Source organism: Meles meles, chromosome 8, assembly GCF_922984935.1.
Source record: "Meles meles chromosome 8, mMelMel3.1 paternal haplotype, whole genome shotgun sequence".
NCBI classification, from domain to species: Eukaryota; Metazoa; Chordata; class Mammalia; order Carnivora; family Mustelidae; genus Meles; species Meles meles.
The window spans coordinates 104,687,711-104,707,229 of NC_060073.1; the positions used below are offsets into that span (position 1 = coordinate 104,687,711).

The following is a 19,519-nucleotide window of genomic DNA, read 5'->3' on the forward strand; positions in this document are numbered from 1 at the left end:
TATATGAAACCAAGAAGAACCTTCTAGCTTCCCTGTTCCAGGAGGTGCCAGCCCCAGAGCAGAAAGCCCCAGAAGGTGCGGATGTTCCGGGATGGATGAGGAGTGCGGCAGGGCTCAGGACCAGGGAAGGTGGGATGCAGTGCCTGCCTTGCCTCTGAAGAGCTGTTCTAATGTGGAAAAACACCCCACCATCTTCCTTTGGAGAAAGCCTGGAATATTCCAACTCCAAAACTTCTCACTGTTGGCTCCAAGGAGGTGGGCTCCCGCTGAAAAGGGGGAGGGGGAGGCGTGGGCACTGACCTAACGGGCGGGTTTCCGGCCCCTTGGTTTTCCCATAGGCTTCTGAAGCCTAAGTCAGAAGAAAGGGTTAAAGCCTAAAAAGGGGAGCAATCATTTCGGGGTTCTGGAAGGCAGCTAGCATTGCCAGCATTGCCCCACCCTGATTCCCCGGGGGCCCTAAACCCTCCTATCCCGGGCCTGGCCTGCCAGCCAGAGGGTGAGGTCCCCCTTCTGCGGCAGACGGCCACTCTCCCACATCTATATCGGACCACCGCCGCCTCCCTCTGCCTCCCTTCCTCGCCTCCCATCCCTCCCATCCCCCTTCCCCAGTCTCTGATTGGCCGCGTCCTGGGCCCACCCCATGCTCCTCCATTCCCACCCCCTGGTGAAAACTGCGGGCGCGGGCAGGCTGCTGCAACTGGAGGCGGCGGCGCATCCGGCTGGAGCCTGCAGCAGCAGAGGAGGACCGGAGCCCAGGTGGGAGCGGGAGCCAGGGCGGGGACCCGGGGCGCTGGGAGAGGCCCCAAGCGCCCAGGCAAGTCCTCCCAACACGAGGCTTAGAGAAAAGGTTAGGGGGCGCCCTGGCAAGGAGCCTCACCCTGCTTGGGTAGGGGTCTGCTTCCCAGGTAGGGGGGAGCGGTACGCAACTGCGGCAGGCCAGGGGCCGTGCCGCACCCCGCGTTTCGCGGAAAGCGCGCCCGTGTTTTCACCCCCTGAAGGGATGGTTGCCTGAGGCCGGGGCGCTGGAGGAAAACCAGGACGAAGGGCGCCAAGGACAGCCTTGGGTTCTGCTCTCCACGCAGACGTCCCCAAACCTAGTTCGCAAAGGCGTGGGGTGGGGGCGGTGAGATTTCGGGACCGAACGGATGACTGAGAGCTGGGGGTAATCTCTGCCCTGCAACCTCGCGGTGGGCTGGGTGCGGGGCGTCAAAGGGCAGGGAAACCGCAGTGCCGCGGGCGGGGACTGGAAGGCGGGCAGACGGGGGAAGGGAGAACTGGGAAAGGATGAGAGGGGGAAGGGGGACCTCAATTGGGAGAGGAGACGGGTGGAATACGGAAACGGAATGAGGGTGGGGCTAGTCGAACGGGGGCTGGAAAAGGAGGGAGTGCAGAACTTGTCTGGGTTCTGGGCTGCGGGGACACCAGGCAGAGGAAATGAAAACATCTGTGCCTCCCCCACCGTTAACTGTGCCGTTGGCTCTCCATCCTTATCCAGCCCCAGCCCCATTTCATCCCCGTCCTAGCCAAGGCTTCCCCTTTTCCCTCCTAGATCTCAAGCTCGCACCCCTCCTCCATAACTCAGTGTCTGTGAATCAAAGCCAGATGCCGACCCCCTCTCTTCCCCAACAGCACTCCTGGGGCCCTCTCGGTTATATTTCTAAGCAGGTGCCAACTGCAGCCCCCTGGTGCTGCAGGGGCCCCAGCCTCGCCCAACTCTGGAGCGCCTGGGGGGCCTTGGAGGCAGCCAGCAGTGCATCTGGGCGCAGGCATCTGGGCAGGGCCCTGCGCGCCCTCCCACGCGCAAGCCCCTCCTGCGCGGCCTCTCCCCGGTGAGCATCAATGCAGACAGGCCAGGCTACCTGCTCAGGGACACCAGGATGTTGGTCCAGACTAGGCTTTGAAAAAAAGGCAGGGAACAGAGCTTAGGCAGGGAGTGTATTGAAGTCAGACTGGAAAACGGCAGGCCCAGGAGGCCTGTCCAGAGAGCTGGACATTTGCAAACATCTTGGTTCCTATGCAATCAGAGAACATATACAATCAGAGAGCACTGTCACAAGGCCCTTAGCTGTAGGTCAGCTACCGGCCCATCTGGAAGCACCTTAGCCACACAGTCCTTTCTAGAGGAAGGGACTTAACATTACAGGCCACTCACTATGGAGCAGTCCTAGTGGCAGACATTCGCCATTTTTCTTAATCCCCATCACAACCCTGTGTGTATCTAAAGTTCATTCATTCATTCAAGATCTTTTGAGCATCTATTATACGCCAGGAACTGTTAGGGTATTGGGGATTTTTCTTCTAAAAAAGAAATAGAAAAGTTGGGGTGCCTGGGTGGCTCAGTGGGTTAAGCCTCTGCCCTCAGCTCAGGTCATGATCTCAGGGTCCTGGGTTCGAGCCCCGCGTCAGGCTCTCTGCTCCGTGGGGAGCCCGCTTCCCCCCCCCACCTGCCTCTCTGCCTACTTGTGCTGTCTCTCTCTCTCTGTCAAATAAATAAATAAATACAATCTTAACCAAAAAAAGAAAGAAACGGAAAAGTCCCCAAATGGGGAATTTTGTGTAATGGGTAGAGTGTTAGTGTTGCAAGATAAAAAGAGTTCTGGAGATTGCCTGCACAACAATGTGAGGGAACCTAATAACACCACTGAACTGTACACTTAAAAGTGATTAAGACAGAAGCGACTGGGTGGCACCGTCAGTTAAGCAACCGAATCTTGGTTTCACCTCAGGTCGTGATCTCAGGGTCCTGAGATCGAGCCCCGGGTCCCACCAGGCCGGGACACAGATCTGCTTAAGATTCTTTCTCCCTCCCTCTTTCTCCCCCTCTGCGCCTCCCCACTCCCTTGCACATGTGCTTTTTCTTACTCTTTCTCTCAAATAAATCTTTTTAAAAAATGATTAAGATAGTAAACGTTGAGTTAGCTCCACTTTGCCACAATTAGGAAATAGGCTGTCTCTGCCTTCCTGAAGGAAAAAGGAAATGGTCGAAGTCCCTTTACTCCAGGTAGTCCACACAGAGACGCATCATCACAAAGTGTGTCCTCCCTCCCCTTACTTCCCCGGAGGGGGGAGGCACCGAGTGACAGTGTCATAGTCACTCAGAAGTGGGAGGGGAGAAGTACACAGAGAAGCTTGCCTGCCTGGCACGGCCATCACAGCATGTATCCCCGAGCACCCCCCCCCAAGCCCTAGCAGTAAATGTGGGCCCACCTGCTCCATCTCCTGGCTGATTGCCATCCTGTCGCACCCCCAGATCAAGGACTGAGCTCCCGGCACCATGAACCCCACCATCGGCTTCGCTCTTCTGCTGACAGGTACTGGGCAAGGGGCAGGGCTGGGATTCCAAGTACCTTGGCTTCCTTCCCTTCAGAGAAGCTAGCTTCTCCCTCCCAACCTGGTAAGGGGGAGATGACTGAGGGAGAGAGGGCTCTTTCTCATCCCTAAATCCGCTGAGTAACCTAGTTGATCTTCGGGCTGCCTGAGGCAATTTTTGGAAAAACAGTTCACTGAGGCGGGACCTCCAAATGGGAACCGGGAGCCTACATCAACTCCCCAAGATCTCCTGCCCCCTGGGACACCAGGACTAAAAAACATGAGGGAAGGAGGCTAGGTCTGCATCAGGGAAGTGGAAGTGGTCCCCAGGGACCTCTGGGGTGGGGAGAGGTACCCAAAAAGCAGACCCTTGTGCCCTCCCTGGCCAGGCCATTCTCTCCAGTTACTGTGGGTGGGAGGCCCCCTGTTCTGCAGCCCCCCCCAACTTGGGAGTGGGCACGGCTGGTGCCAGTCTTGCAGGTAGCCCGTGGGCAGAAAGTGACCAGCCTGACAGCGTGCCTGGTGGACCAGAGCCTTCGTCTGGACTGCCGCCATGAGAACTCTACCACCTCGCCTATCCAGTATGAGTTCAGCCTGACCCGGGAGAAAAAGAAGCACGTGCTCTATGGCACTATGGGGGTGCCTGAGCACTCATACCGCTCCCGAACCAACTTCACCAGCAAGTACAACATCAAGGTCCTCTACTTATCCAGCTTCACCACCAAGGACGAGGGGACATACACCTGTGAACTCCGGCTCTCTGGCCAGCCCCCCATCACCTCCAGCAAGAATGTTTCTGTGCTCAGAGGTGAGGCAAGCTCCCAACAAGGCCAAGTGAGCTGGGAGAAGAGGGTGGACGGGAGAGGGCTGGCTAGGACCACAGGCAGTCCCCTTAGCCAGACCAGATGAGCGGGGCCCCGGAACCTCTCTCTTCCTCCCCCCCAGCTACTGCCTGGTGCCCTGGGGAATGACTGCCTGCTGGGTGTATGAAGGGAAAGGCTAAGGGGACAGTGACACAGGTGGAATGGTGTCACAGACACTTCTACCATGACTGGGCAAATCACTTGGCCCCCCAGTCCTCTTCCGTGCCCCCCACCCTGGAAAACAGGGAAGACACTAGCTACCTCACCCAAAGTTTTCTATGGAAGGTGCTTGATAAGAGACTTGATATGACATTTGTTCAAGACCTCAGGAAGCTGCAAATGTGAAAGATAGTTGGTTCTACTAGAGCAGACTGGCCCTGTTTCCAGCTAAGCCATCATAGCACCAGCCTGCCCAAGGGAATGTGCCCCAGCTCAGGGCCTGTGGCTTGGTGAATCCTGGTCCCTCTTCACTCCTGCCCTGCCCCTCCCCCCCCCATTCTCTTTCCACAGACAAACTGGTCAAGTGTGAGGGCATCAGCCTGCTGGCCCAGAACACCTCATGGCTGCTGCTGCTCCTGCTCTCCCTGCCTCTCCTGCAGGCCATGGACTTCATCTCCCTGTGACTGCTTGGGCAGGAAGCCACGTGGTCCGGGGAGACCCTACTTCTCTGCGTTGGCTGACCCCCTCCCCCCCCAGTCCCTCACACAGCTCGAGGAACAATGGGGACCCCCCCATTAGGAATCCCAGCGCCGCATGCATCATCTCCCCAGCCCTCTGCTAACCCCCCACCCCCGCCGTCTCACTCCCTCTCTGCACGCCACTGGCTGTCTTTTTGTTTTTGTACTCTTTGTTCCAGAGTTGCTTCTATCTGGTCTATCCTTCCTTTTCTTTGGGAGTTTGTGAAAAGGGAAGCCAGGGTTGGGGACGTGACGGAGAGTGAGGGAATGGAAGGGGTAGAAAGATAGAGGGGTCCCAGGGGGACAAAGGAGGGGGGTCATCCTTGCCCACCAGGACCATGGGCCTGGAAGAGACCTGGAGGAGGAGGAGGTACATCTGGGCCTAGCACATCCCTCAGCAGGTGGGGATGGTGCCCGAAGACCCCGGATGTGAGGGCACTGCCAAGCGTTTTTGGCCCATCACAAGGACAGAACCGAACATCTCTGGGAGCATTCTCTGCCACAGCAAGAAGCTGTCCTTTTATCAACTGGAGAGGTCCCCTTGGGACTGTGGGCCTGGCATGGCCAGGTGACAAAGCAGATTCTGCCTGGGAGTGGTGCTGATGGAGGGCTGCAGACATGGAAAAAGAGAGGGTCCAGCACCCCTCTCTACCTGATGAAACTACAGTTCAGAGCCGACTGTCCCCCACTACCTCAGCCAGCAGCTGAGCGGGCGGCAGAGGACCAGCCTCCTCCCAACCAGTCCCAAGTTCCTAAGAGCTTCCAGAACTCTGACCTAGAGGCAGGAAGCCAGGCCAGGTGGAGTCCCAGAGCAGAGGAGAGTGTGGCCCGAGTGTTCGGGAGGCTCTTCTTTCCCTCCTCCATCAGTGCCAGACCCCAGTGGCTGGGGGCTAAGCCTTTCGACAGTCCTCTGCTCTACAGGTCAGGCTTCTTGGGGGCCTGGGAGGTTTGGGGGGGCGGATCTGAGGCAGCCCTTAGAGAGAGACATGCCTCGATAGATGGCTGTTCCCAACCCCCAGCTCCCTGCCCCACCCTGGCAGCTGTGCCCTGTCCTGTGACTGTGTATAGTGCACCACAACTTCTGGTATCTCATTGAGGAAAAAGAGAACCGCACAATAAAACCAAGCCTCTGGAGAATGCCTGCCTGCCCTTCTCTGCTTTGCTGCTCCGTCTGCCCCCAGGTCCACTTCCCCTCCCTTAGTGGTGCATCTAGGAGCTCCAAATGGCCCTGTGAACTCTCCCTCTCCCCTGCCTTCATCAGCCCTTCCCCTCCCCTGCTGCCCCCAGGGTGGGGGGGGAGTGGTAAGGGGGAGGGACTCTGCATGCTGGACTTTCCAGAATGACTCTAACATGGCACATTTGCCCCAATAAATGAATGTTCCATCTCCACTGACTCACCTGGCAGGAACAACAGACATACCTGCCCAAACGTGGGCCAAGCCACGTGGCCCAAAAGGCTAACAAGCGCTATGCGGTAGAGTCTGCTTTTTCTTCTTGGACCTGGTTGTTCTCAGAAACGCCCCCTCAAGGGACATCTGCTACAGAGAAGGGAAGTACAGGGGCATCGAGAGTAAGCATGGCAGCTGGCACAGTATCAGTCCACGCCATCAAGGTGTTAAAGACAAGTATGTCTTCAATCCCACACACCTATATCCAGGACTGCAGGGAGCAGGGGGCGGGGAGAAAACACAGCCTGCAGGGCCTGGTTCCCTCCCCTAAAAGTCAATGAGTAGCATGTGAACATCAGTGGTCATCCTGGTGCCGGGAGCTAGAATGGGACCGCGGGGTGGTCCCAGGGTCCCCCGGAGAGCCCAGCCGGCTCTGCCAGGAAATGTGGGAGCAGAGGGTGGGGACTATCCACAGGCTCACTCATCTGGTATTCCCCACCATGTAGGCTGCTCTGAGCATTTACTTAAAGGCCCAGGCTCTAAATTCATGCCACTGGCTCCCTCTCTTCCTGCCACCTCCTATCGACGCCCGTGCCCTGCCAGCAGCCGTGGAGCAACCACGCCCAAAGATGGCATGAAAAGCCTGCAAGCTGGAGAGGGAGCCGCCTGTGTCACCGGCCACGAGGCCCACATCACTCAGGATGGCGCAGCCGGCCTGGGGTCTCCAGAGGACACTAGGGGACACAGGCTCCTCTTGTTCTGCCCTGCTTGGAGCTTCAAGGGCCATGCCAAGAAAATAAAAAGAGGCTTTGTGGGGGAAGGAAGGATGAATGCCATCCTTGGGGTAGTGAGAGTTAAAGGTGGAGGGACCTTCTGGAAGGAATTGGGAAGCCAGGTGTGAAGCCTCAACTCTGCGTAAAGCCTCCTGTGGGGCCTTTGTCATACACCGGGGTGTGGTTCCCCTGGAGTTTAGCAGCCGCACTCTACTACCGAGGGTCCCGGGGAGCCACTGCTGACCCCTGCAGACACACTTGGGAGAGGGGAAACTGAGGCCTGCAGCAGGTGGGGATAGCTTAAGAAGCCACAGAGAGGCCATCGGAGAACCAGGGGCTCTAGAAGGCAGGAAAAGAGAAGAGGGGAATGGGCCGGGGGGGGAGCCCCGGGGGAGGCCCTACAACTTAAAGTCTGGGCCATCGGGCCTCACAACGTAAGCCAAGAAAGAACATGCTGTGGGCCGGGCATGTCTGTCTTCACATGAGAAAACAGCCACCTCAGGTGAAGAGGAAGTATTAGAGCTGGATCCCTTCAGAGTCCTGCCAAAGCACAGGTCGGGGGTCATCCCCACTCAGCCCAGGACAAAGGTGACATTGCCTTCCTGCCCAGAGCTCTCAGCCTCAGGAGACTCAGGTCCCGAATGCTCCCCCGCCCTGACCCCTCAGGGAGGAGGAGGTCCTGGGAAGACTCCCAGGAGGCATCTCTGCCTGGCAGAGGGAGACCTGGAGCCAGGGAAAGGTATGGAAAGTGGAAGTGTGGTGGTGGGGGCAACGCGGAACCGGTGTGAGAGTTCCGTGGAGGCCAAGTGAGGCCAAGTGTGGCCGGCGGTGCCCAGCAGTGGGCGTGGTCAGTGGAGGCCACCTGCCCAATCTGCAGGAAAGCAGTTTCCTGAACTTGGTGGGCGCCCGGGCTGGATGACCCTGGTCATTTCACTCTTCAATGCCTCACTTCTCTACTATTCCAAATCACATGGTTTGGCTGGACTCATTTATTTGTAGAAAAACATTAAGGACGTGGCTCTGGACTAAGAGGTAAAACACACACACAGCCTCTGGCTGAGGGAATTGACAATTCAGTAAGAAGCAAAGAAATGATCTCAGTGCAGTGATCAGTGCTATGAGGAGGGCAAGCTGTGGTGGACGTTGCTGGCTATTCCCACAATGTGCATTCTCGTCTCCTTTCTCAGCATTAGGACCCACAAATTATAATTGGTATCTGTGGTCCAGAATAAAGACTCCCTCTCCCAGCTGCCCTGCAGCAAGATGTGCCTATATGGCCAAGTTCTTTCTGATGGGACATAGGGCCAAAATGATGTGTAATTCTATGAAGTGCTCTTAAAGGGAAAATACATGCCTTTCTCCCCCATTTATCTTCCTGCTGGCTGGAATGTGGACTTGAGGGCTGGAACTAGGGCAGCCGTCTTGGACTAAGGGGTAGAAGATATGTGTAACAAATGACAAAGTACAAGACTCCTAGTATTGGTACAACTGTCACAGGAGCCATGGACAACCCTGTTTGTGCTACTGTTATTTGGAGTTTTCCGCATTCACAACTAAACCCAGACGTACATTTAAAAGAAGCCATTACTTAACGTTACTGAATCATAGACTTAAAAATGGTTAAGATGGTCAATTTTATATGTGTTTTTTACCACAACAGAAGAAAAAAGAAGAAGCCAAAGTCAAACAGAGAGACAGAAAGCAAAATGGTGGTTATCAGGGGCTGGGAGGAGAAGAAAGAGGGGGGAATGGGGAGTTAGTGTCTAATGGGTACAAAGTTTCAGTTCTGGGAAAAGAAAAACGTTCTGGAGATGGATGGTGGTAATGGTGGCAAAACAATAGGAACCAGACTTACCACCCCCGACCCACACCCTTAAAGATGGCTGAAATCGTCAACTTCATGTTATATGTATTTTACCACAATTTTTAAAAAGCAGCAGCAGCAACCTACACAGAAGGGAACTTTCTGGACTGCTTACATGAGTGCATGCTTGCTGGGTCAAAAGTCACCAAACTACATATTGAAAATGGGGGATTTCATTAACTGTAAATTAGACCTAAGATACCATGGGAATACATAAGTAGCCAGGCCAAAGGGCTTCCCAGAGGAGGAGTCATGAGTAGGAGTTTGCACAAAAAGTGGGCTCTGTGATTTTATAAGCTGATTACAAAGAAAGGAACGTTATTTTATTTCTTCTATAACCCGAAGAACATGGGAAGACAGAGCAGAAGTTATTATGGGTTCGGTCTGAGAACAGGCCGTAGCCTATCTTCTAGGGCAACTCACCACGGCTGGTTGATAGAAAAGCTCTCTGAGCACATGGGCCCATCATCAGGGGCCCTGACCCAGTCAATACTCATTCACACATTCACTAAGTGCACACTCCACACCAGAAATTATAGTAGAACAGAGTAGTGAATGATACAGACAAGTTCCCACCCCACAAAACGGCTACTGCTGTCCAGAGGACGACATTAAACAGGTAAACCGGGGCGCCTGGATGGCTCAGTGGATTAAGCCGCTGCCTTCGGCTCAGGTCATGATCTCAGGGTCCTGGGATCAAGCCCCGCATCGGGCTCTCTGCTCTGCAGGGAGCCTGCTTCCTCCTCTCTCTCTGCCTCCTCTCTCTCTGCCTGCCTCTCTGCCTACTTGTGATCTCTCTCTCTGTCAAATAAATAAATAAAATCTTTAAAAAAAAAAAAACAAAAAACAGGTAAACCAATGAATAATCTCATGAGTATAGACTGGGATCATCTCCATGTAGGAGGTGATAAGGGGACACTTTAGTTAGGATGACCAGGGACAGCCTGAGGAGGGGACCATTGGGTGGAGACCTGGAAGAGAAGCCGGCCGCCCTTTTCGAGAGCGACAGGAAGCACATGCAGGCAGAGAGGAACAGTAGGGTGTGCTCAAGGTGTCCAGGCGAGGGGTAGTACTCCCACCAATGTCCCTGAAAAGGCAGGTGTGATCTAGGTCCTCTGGGGCCTTGCAAGTCACAGTGAAAAGTGCAGCAGGCAGGTGACAAAGGATTTGACCTACCTAAAAATGTTTTTAGAAGTGCCCTCTTGCTGCCCAGTAGGAAATGGATTAGAGAAGGACAACAGGAGGACTATTAAGGTAATCCTGGGAGACACTACAGCAGCTTGGACAAGAATTGCAGTGGTCAAAGTAGGAGGAGGGGGCGTCTGGGTGCCTCAGTGGGTTAAAGCCTCTGCCTTCGGCTCAGGTCATGGTCTCAGGGTCCTGGGATCGAGCCCCACATCGGGCTCTCTGCTCAGCAGGGAGCCTGCTTCCCCTTCTCTCTCTGCCTGCCTCTCTGCCTACTTGTGATCTTTGTCTGTCAAATAAATAAATAAAATCTTAAAAAAAAAAAAAGTAGGAGGAGGCGGTGACTTTCACAGACACACAATTAAAACTGAGAGGTCTGGTGAAATCTGCATGAGGTCTGTGGATTTTACAACATCGGTTTCCCCATTCTGACATTGTACTATGGCTATGTAAGATGTTACATACATGGGGAAAACCGGGTGGAAGGTCCACAGGACCTCTTTATACTATTTTTGCAACTTCCCATAAATCTATAATTATTTTAAAATAATTTTTCTTTTAATTCTCAACAGCAAGCATGCACTCAAAAAAAGATGGCAAGTACTAACTCCGGAGGAAAGAAAAAAGGAATTCTAATCAGAGCACATTACCCGGCTTGGTTAAAAACAACATTCACATCGTCACCCTCATATACAAACACTGAACTGTGGTGAGCACAAAATTTTAGCCAGGGGCACCTGGGTGGCTCAGTGGGTTAAAGCCTCTGCCTTCAGCTCAGGTCATGATCTCAGGGTCCTGGGATTAAGCCCCACATCAGGCTCACTGCTCAGCAGGGAGCCTCCTCCCCCCCCCAACTCTCTCTCCCCCCACTCTCTCTCTGCCTGCCTCTCTGCCTACTTGTGATCTCTGTCTGTCAAATAAATAAAATCCTAAAAAAAAAAAAAAAGAAAAGAAAAACTTTAACCAAAAGTTGTGATAACACAGTTCTGGAGATGCAAGAAGGCTAAATGTGTTTGGGGGCATAAAACAGGCCCATAAGAAAGCTAAACCTCATTCCCACAGGTGAAAGTAAACAGATAATACTAAAAACTGAAAATGTAGGAAAGAGTTATCTACATGAGAAATTCTAATATACAGACATAAATGGCAGAAAAACTAGCCAAGATAGTTAAGAATGCATGCTGTGGGAAATGAAAATCCAGAATGGGGAAACAGACTGTGTTTATGAGATAAACCTAGTAATATAATATTTTTTCTCTATAAATGTATCAGTTTGCTAGGCAATAAAAATTAAATATATTTAAAGAAATATGTTGAAGCCTGCCCCTGAAGAACAGAGAGGACTTGCTTACTAGTGGTTTGGATGGAAGTGCAGGTGTTGGAAGGAGGGGAGAAAGAAACCCAGATGACTCTCAGGTTTTTGCTGGGGCAGGGAATGGAGGGTGATGCCATGGGTTGAGATAGAAAAGGCTGGGAGATTACGGGGGTGGAGAAGTGGATGTGTTAAATCTACGACGCCCCTCAGACACCCAAACAGAAGTAACTAGAAGACAGCTAGATATCCAGTTCTGCGCACAGGGGAAAAGTCAGGGTTAGAGCTAAAACTTGGTAGATGTCAGCATGTGGATGGTAGGCACTGACTATGGGACAAGTAAGATTATGCACAGAGACATCACAGAGAATTAATCAAGCCCAAGCCTAGAATCTGAGATGGTCCAATATTTCCAGTTTGGAGGAAAGCAAAGGAGATTAAAGAGGAGCCAGAGAGGGAAGAGGAAAGCCAGGGGTCTGTGGAGCCAGAGAAAAGAAAGTTTTGAAAAAGAGCAATCAACAACGTCAACTGCTGATAAGAAGTCAAAGATGATGATTAAATAAAACTTAAAAAATGAAAGTCAAGAAGATGAGGAGGACCAAGATGTTGGTGACTACTATAGTTAGTCTCCAAAGATGGCCCCCTCAATAAACCATGTCCCTGTCGTAAGCCCTTCCCCTTGAACCTGACATGGCCTTGTATTTTGCTTATGACCAACAGCATATGGTAGACGTCATGCTGCATGACCTCCAAGGCTAGGTCATAAGAAGCCTCGCAGCTTCCACCTGGTTCTCCAGGAATGCTCACTCCTGGGACACTCCCTCTTAGAACCCAGTCGCCCTTCTGAGAGGTTAAGTCACATGGCGGCCATGTGTAGGCACTCCAGTCACCAGATCCAGCTAAGGTCCCAGCCAATGGCCACCATCAACTGTCAGTCACATCAGTGCACTGTCTTGGGACATACAGCTCAGCTGAGCCTTTGGATGACTCCAGGCCCAGCTGCTACTGACCATAGCCTCCTGAGAAACCTCAAGTGAGAATTTCCATCACCACAGCAGCAAGAGATACATTAATAAGTTGTTGAAAACCACCCAATTTTGAAATGGTCTGTGACATAGTAATAGATAACCAGACAATGACTTTAACAAGAGCAGTTCAGTGGGGTTCTGGTAACAGAAGCCAGACTGCAGTGATTAGTAGGGTGAGTGGGAGAGTGTGGACTGCTATTCCAGGAAGTCTTACTGTGATTGCTGTGGAAGGTGGCGTCCAGGAGAGTTTGGTTTGTTTTTAAGTTGGGAGATACTAGAGCATGGTTGTATGTTGATGATGATTCCTGGGGCAGAGAAAGACTAACGAAAGAGGGGATGAAGAAAGCAAGAAAGCAGGGTTCTTAGGAAGCCCAGAGGGAGGGATCTAGAAAGAGGAGGGAAGGCAAAGAAGACACGTGTGGAGGTGGGGAGGTTTATGAACCTGAAGGTGGGAAGTCAGGGGTTTTCACACAAGCAGCAAGGTTATCAGCTGATTGAGAAGACGGAGGGAGGATGAGACAGGTTTGAGAAAACAGATAATCTAAGAGTCCTATCAATAAGTGGGTATGGTAGGATTCTAAAAACAGTCTCCCAAGATTCCCTACCTCCTAATCCCTGGAGCGTATAAATGAGATGAGATGTCGCCCCATGACTGTGTTAAGTTAAATGGCACAGTTGATCTTAAAAAGGGGGATATTATTGGGGCGCCCAGGTGGCTCAGTCTGTTTAGTATTCAACTCTTGATTTTGGTTCCGGCTCAGAGTTGTGAGATCAAGCCCCTTGTTGATTAAGATTAACCCCCCTTAAGATTCTCTCTCTCGGGCGCCTGGGTGGCTCAGTGGGTTAAGCCTCTGCCTTCAGCTCTGGTCATGATCTCAGGGTCCTGGGATCGAGCCCTGCATTGGGCTTTCTGCTCAGTGGGAAGCCTGCTTCCCCCCACCACCCCCACCTCTGTCTGCCTCTCTGCCTACTTGTGATCTGTCAGATAAATAAATAAAAATCTCTAAAAAAAAAAAAAAAAAAAAAAAGATTCTCTCCCTTTCCCTCTGCCCTCTCACTCCCCCTAAAAAAAAAAAAAAAAAAAAAAAACCAGAGAGAGATCTAGCCTAACACAATCACATGATCCCTTCAAAAGCAGAGAGTGTTCTCTGGCTAGTGGCAGAAGTGAAAGGGAAGCAGCCAGAGAGATTTGAAGCACAAGCGAGATTCTTCATGCCACTGCTGGTCACTTGAGAAGGAATGTGGGCAGCATCTGAGAGCAGATAGGAGATCCCAACTAGCAGCCGGCAAGGAAAAAGGGACCTCATACTTATACCCATAAGGATTCGGATTCTGCCTAAATGAGTTTGGAAGTGGATTTTTGCCCTGGGCCTCCAGATAAGAGCCAGCCCCCTCAGCACGTTAATTTTGGCCTTGTGAGACTCTGGCCAGAGAACAAGCTGATCCCACCAGAACTTCTGACCTACAGACTGTGTGTTTTTAGCCACTAAGTTTTTGGGCATGAGCCCCGACAGTCAGGACACTCCCTCTCTTGCTGTAGGGCCTTCTGGGCAGCTCCACTCCTCACGTGGGGGTGACTCACTCTTTCAGGGCCTCCGTGTCCTAAGATGATGAGAGCTGTCATCACAGCTCTGGGCTCAGGCCTTGGGGCTTAACATCTTCATAGTTTCCAGTCATCTAGGCCTGAGCTGTCCAACCTGGTAGCCACTAGTCTTGGGTGGCTACTTAGATGTAAACTTAAAGGAATTACATCTTAGTGAATTAAATATTCAGTTCCTCAGTCATACCAGTCACATTTCAAGTGCTCGAAGGCATATGTGACTACTGGCTGACACTCTGGACAGAGCGGAAATCATTTCCATCCTCGCAGAAAGTTCTGTTGGACAGAGCTGGGCTGGACAGTGGATAGGAACCGTGGTTGTCTGAACCACTGCCCTTCAGCAGTGGCTGAACTCATGAAAAGGAGGCAGAACAAAGGGGCCCTTAGGGGAAACCTCTCAGCCCCACTCACTTCCAGCCCCAGCAATGCTCTGAGTACACCAACACCTCTGAGCCCAGAACACAGCGTGGTTAGGCCCACAGAGGGGAAGGTTTCTTCTTACCGCTAGACTAAGTCACACCCCCCCACCCCCCTTCTTTACTTCCTGCCTCAGCACAACTGACCGTGGAGGTCCACGTCCTTCAGAGAACACAGACACAACCACACCCCCAAAGGCATGGTATGCCTCTAATCCTAAGCAACCACTCACATAGTCACAGCACAAGCCAAGTCGGTACGTTCGGAAATGTCCATACTTGCCCGCTGTGTGGGACATTGATAAGGTCCGCGGGATGCTCACAGTCCACCCGGTTCTGTCTCACCTCTGTCACTGCCTGTCCTCCTCAGTGCCCTTTGTCTTGCACCACAGTTCCTGTAAACACCTGCTGGGCCGCCAATCAGCAACAGTGTTCTACACAGAACACTCAAAACTCAGGGCAAAGAGGGGCCCCTGGATGACTCAGTCAGTTAAGCGTCCAACTCTTCGTTTCAGCTCAGGTCATGATCTCAGGGTCCTGGGATGGAGTCCCATGTTGCGGGGGCAGGGGTCCCTCTCAGTGGGGAGTCTCTTTGTCTCCCTCTCCTCTGCCCCTCCCCCTGTTCATGCTCACAATCTCTCTCTCTCAAATAAATAAATAAATCTTAAAAAAAAAAAAACCCTGAAGGCAAAGAAATGGGTCTCTCCCCACTGCCTTCTAAAAACCAAGAGGTAAGAATTCCACCAGATTTAACATTCCTCTCAGCCCAGTGGTAGATAACTTGCTTTACGTGGAGAAAACTAAAAGCACTTCGTAGTGATTCTCCCAAAGCGAAGACTCAGCCCCAAGATGAATTGAAAGCCCGCTCTCTCTCTAGAAACTGAAAACTGCTTGCAACGTTTAAATGCTGGCTTTTCCTGTATCTCCTTACTGAGGAGCCAAAAATCATACAGCCTAACCTCAGGCAGGTTCCCCATACAGAAGTCTCCCCAAAGCTGACTTGAAGACCATGAAGGGAACAGTTGGGGCCAAACCAACTAGAAGACCTGAAGCCAGGAAGGCACTGAATGTTTGGAGAAGGAACGTGGCATGAGGGAAACCCCAACTACATAGCACATGCCTCAAAACAAACTAGATTTACCACATTCCTGTTGAAACCGCAGGGTACTCCTAAAAAGGTGAAATTGGGGTGCCTGGTTGGCTCAGTGGGTTAAAGCCTCTGCCTTCAGCTCAGGTCATGATCCCAGGGTCCTGGGATCAAGCCCCGCATCGGGCTCTCTGCTCCGCGGGGAGCCTACTTCCTCCTCTCCCTGTCTCTGCCTGCCTCTCTGCCTACTTGTGATCTCTGTCTGTCAAATAAATAAATAAAATCTTTAAAAAATAAATAAATAAAAATAAAAATAATAAAAAGGTGAAATCATCCCGGGATGATAAGTATATTACTGCTAATTTAAGAGCTGTAAAATGCTACCGATACTTCCTTTATGGAGTGTGCTAAGTTTTGAGTGTTTGCTGTTAGTGAGCATAAAATAAGTATCAGACATATCATAGGATCCCTCAGTCATCCTAAGCTTATTTTTCATCCAGGGTCTTCAGATGCAAAATCTCCCACTCTTTCAGCACCTGGACTGTCAACAGTCGGGGAGGAGAATAATAGCCGAGCCAGGAGAAGTAGAATAAGAACTCAAAGAAGACAGAAGCGGGGCACCTGGGTGGCTCAGTGGGTTAAAGCCTCTGCCTTCGGCTCAGGTCATGATCCCAGGTTCCTGGGACCGAGCCCCACATCGGGCTCTCTCCTCCGTGAGGAGCCTGCTTCTTCCTCTCTCTCTGCCTGCCTCTCTGCCTAGTTGTGATTTCTCTCTGTCAAATAAATAAAATATTTAAAAAAAAAAAAAAAGAAGAAGAAGACAGAAGCAATAGGGAGGGAGAGGAACCTTAGGGGAACAAAAGAGACAGAATCAAAAAGACACAGTCCCCAGCAGATGTAGGGAATGTGGTGAGATAATATTTCTAAATAGGATTTTTTTTTTTTTTTTTTTTTGCTTCCCTTTATCCACATAGTCCCACTTTAAGCAGCCAAGCTTTGGTGCTTATGCCTCAGTAAAAGCATGAGACAGCAAAAACCAGGGGGGAAAAAATGGGAAGCCACTTCAGGCTTTTGGATTTTAATTGCCTAGGCCCTCAATAAAACAGAAAGGACTTGAAACCTATACAAAAGATGCGGGGACAATATCGTGGGTAAAGCTAGGCCTCCCACTGGCATTACCCTCTGCAGACGAGAGCCAGAGAGGGAAGAAGTAAGAGCACAGATGTTGGCGGGTTCTGTCCACAGGGACCTAAGATCTGACAGAGACAGGCCCTCACCCCGACATCTACCAAGCCTCAGAAAGGAGACCTGGTCCCAGAAAGAGGAAATGACTGCAGAGGGGAGCTTCTTTTGGAGGCAGCAGGAACCTTGGACAGTGCCACGCTCTCTCTCACTACCTGGGAATGATTCCTGTGTGTCTTAAGACTGACCTGGGAGGGGCATCTGGGTGGCTCAGTGGGTTAAGCTTCTGCCTTCGGCTCGGGTCACGGTCTCAGGTCCTGGGATCGAGCCCCGCATCGGGCTCTCTGCTCAGCAGGGAGCCTGCTTCCTCCTCTCTCTCTGCCTGCCTCTCTTGTGATTTCTCTCTGTCAAATAAATAAATAAAATCTTTAAAAAAAAAAAAAAAAAGACTGACCTGGGAGTAGCAGAGGGACACCAGACCAGAAGAAGCAGCAGCAGCTAGAACCAGGCAGGAGACATCTCAGTGGATACTCCGCTGGTCATTCAAGAACAAGGGCCACTTCTCCCAGTGCTTGGGTAAATACATATAGGGTGCTCCCCTGAGATTCAGGCAGTCCTTGGAGAAAGGAGGGGCAACTCCCATCAGCCACCTGAAACTAAGTGTCCACCATTCCCAGTAGAAATGTGGGTATATTACAGAAACACAACATTACGTTTCCAGCATCTCTGAGTTGGTGGACTAAGATAATCCCTCTGTAAGAATTAAAGGAAAGTTAGAAACCAGCAAATGTCCAGCTAGGAAACTGGAGAAAGGACGCCATCCACAGATGTAGGGAATAAAGGAATAAAGCAAACTAAGTGGAGAATGGTGAGTTGAAGGTTTGGATGTGTTGAGAGTGAGATGCCGGTGGGGTGTCCACAGGCATGTCAGGGGGCAGCCGGGTCATGAGAACTGGTGCTCAGGAACAAGGTCTACCCGAAACTATGGGTTTTGGCGTCATGGGGTCCACACACACAGCAGCTGATGGAGTAGATCAGAGTGATTGTCTCCTGCGCTCACTGTTGCCGTAAGTGTTTTCATGCGTATTAACTCATTTGATCCTCAAGTCAACCCTATGGGGCAGGTACTCCTACTAACCTCGTTTTTTGACATGTGATAAAACAGATAACCAATGCTTCAGGCCTCAGAGCGAGTAACCAGAGGCATCAGAAGTGACCCCAGGAAATCTACAATCTACACATAGGACGACTGCCAGGCTAGCCTAGAAGCAAAGAGGAGGAAGGAATTGTCAGGAGGAAAACCAGAAAAGCCTTATATCATAAAACCTGAAGGAAGAGAGGACTTCAAGGAGGACATGATGGGAGGCACCAAATTTGCAAGTGATCCAGTAACTGATTATAACTAAACAGGCCCACTGGATTGCACCTGGGAGTTCCTAATGCCCAGGAGAGGGAGGTGTCCTGACATCTGGGAGGGAGAGGACACGCAGGCACTGCATGGACCGGGAAGTGGGGAAGTATGAGAAGCATGACTCTTCCAAGAGAGCTGTGAGAAGGAGAGGGCTAGAATCCGTGTCCTTTCTAAAAGGAGAACAATTCAGAGACTATTATTCGGCAAACGGGAAGTCAGTAGAAGACAAAAGTTTTAAAGACGCAGGCCTCTGAAGCTGTGACAGTGACTATGAGCGTGGAGAGAAAGAACGCTGGAGACACCTTCAGTCCACGACTTTAACCTCATGCGCGCCCTGGATGCTGATAACCCCGCTGTCTGTCCACAGTCCCGCCTCTGTCCCGCTCACTGGCACCGTGGTTCTCAGAGGGCTGTCCTTGCACGGGCAATTTCAGCATCACGAAGAAACTTGTCAGAAATGCATGTTCTCCCGCCCACCCCAGCCCTCCCGGTCAGAAAGTCTGGGCAGGGCTTTAACAGACTCTAGATGACTCTGACATACTCACGTGAGAACCACTATCCTCAAGGACTCGTTTACAAGTCTTCCTCTCTCTTTAAATGTCCACCCTCTCCCACTTCATCCTCACTCTCTCTCTCTTTTTTTTTTTTTAAAGATTTTATTTATTTATTTGACAGACAGAGATCACAAGCAGGCAGAGAGGCAGGCAGAGGGCTCACTCTCTCTCTCTTGACCTTGCGTTCTAATCCACGGAGAGGAAGAGGCCATCGGGAGAGAGTGCCCCTTGCTGCCACCACATCCATCCTCCTCCCTGCATCTGGGCCCAGAGATGCTGCCTTCTCTCTTCGTACTTTGGATGGATGCTTTGTGCCCCGGTTTCTGTACTCCGTCCCCTCCCTTCCCACCACCTTGACGACGTGGCTCGGGCTCTTCTCCTCTCTCCCCTACATCACCAGTGCTCACTCTCCCCTGGCTTTTCTCCTCAGCATATAAAATAGTTATTTTTCCCATTTAAAAATATTTCTTGACCTCACTTCTCCTTTTCCTTCCCACCCAACCTCTCTCCTTCCTTTACCACTAAACTCCTCTAAAGTGTTGCCCACACTATACCCCGTCTCTCTCCTCCCATCCTTCCTTGAGCCCATCCACAGACTTTCACTGCACCCCTCTACCAAAATCATTCTTGTCAAGGTCACCAACACTATTGGAAATCCATTCCCAGACTCATGTTACTTAATCCATATACAGCATTTGACACAATGGATCTTTCTCTCCTCGATGGTAACTTTCCTTCTCTGGGCTTACGGTGTAACACCATCCCTCGGATTTTTTCTCCTCCACTTCATACTTCTCAGTCTTTTTGATATATCCTACTCAATGATAAAGTCATTTAATGTCAGAGAGCTTCGGGATTCAGTCCTGGCAC

The 19,519-nt window shown here is 51.4% G+C and overlaps 1 protein-coding gene across 3 annotated transcripts; it reads left to right on the plus strand.

Annotated features, from left to right (window-relative positions):
- The first annotated feature begins 612 nt into the window (after positions 1 to 612).
- On the plus strand, positions 613 to 5,986 carry THY1 (Thy-1 cell surface antigen). Of its 3 annotated transcripts, none has more exons than XM_046017919.1 (4): positions 613 to 756; positions 3,251 to 3,311; positions 3,782 to 4,117; positions 4,683 to 5,986. In XM_046017919.1, the coding sequence occupies exons 2-4, from the start codon at positions 3,275 to 3,277 to the stop codon at positions 4,793 to 4,795; spliced, it is 486 nt and encodes a 161-aa protein (XP_045873875.1). In that variant the 5' UTR covers positions 613 to 756; positions 3,251 to 3,274; the 3' UTR covers positions 4,796 to 5,986. The 3 variants fall into 3 exon arrangements, with proteins under 3 accessions (XP_045873875.1, XP_045873876.1, XP_045873877.1); XM_046017920.1 differs by having other exon boundaries at positions 706 to 814; XM_046017921.1 differs by lacking the exon at positions 613 to 756 and adding an exon at positions 788 to 847.
- The last annotated feature ends 13,533 nt before the right edge of the window (positions 5,987 to 19,519 follow it).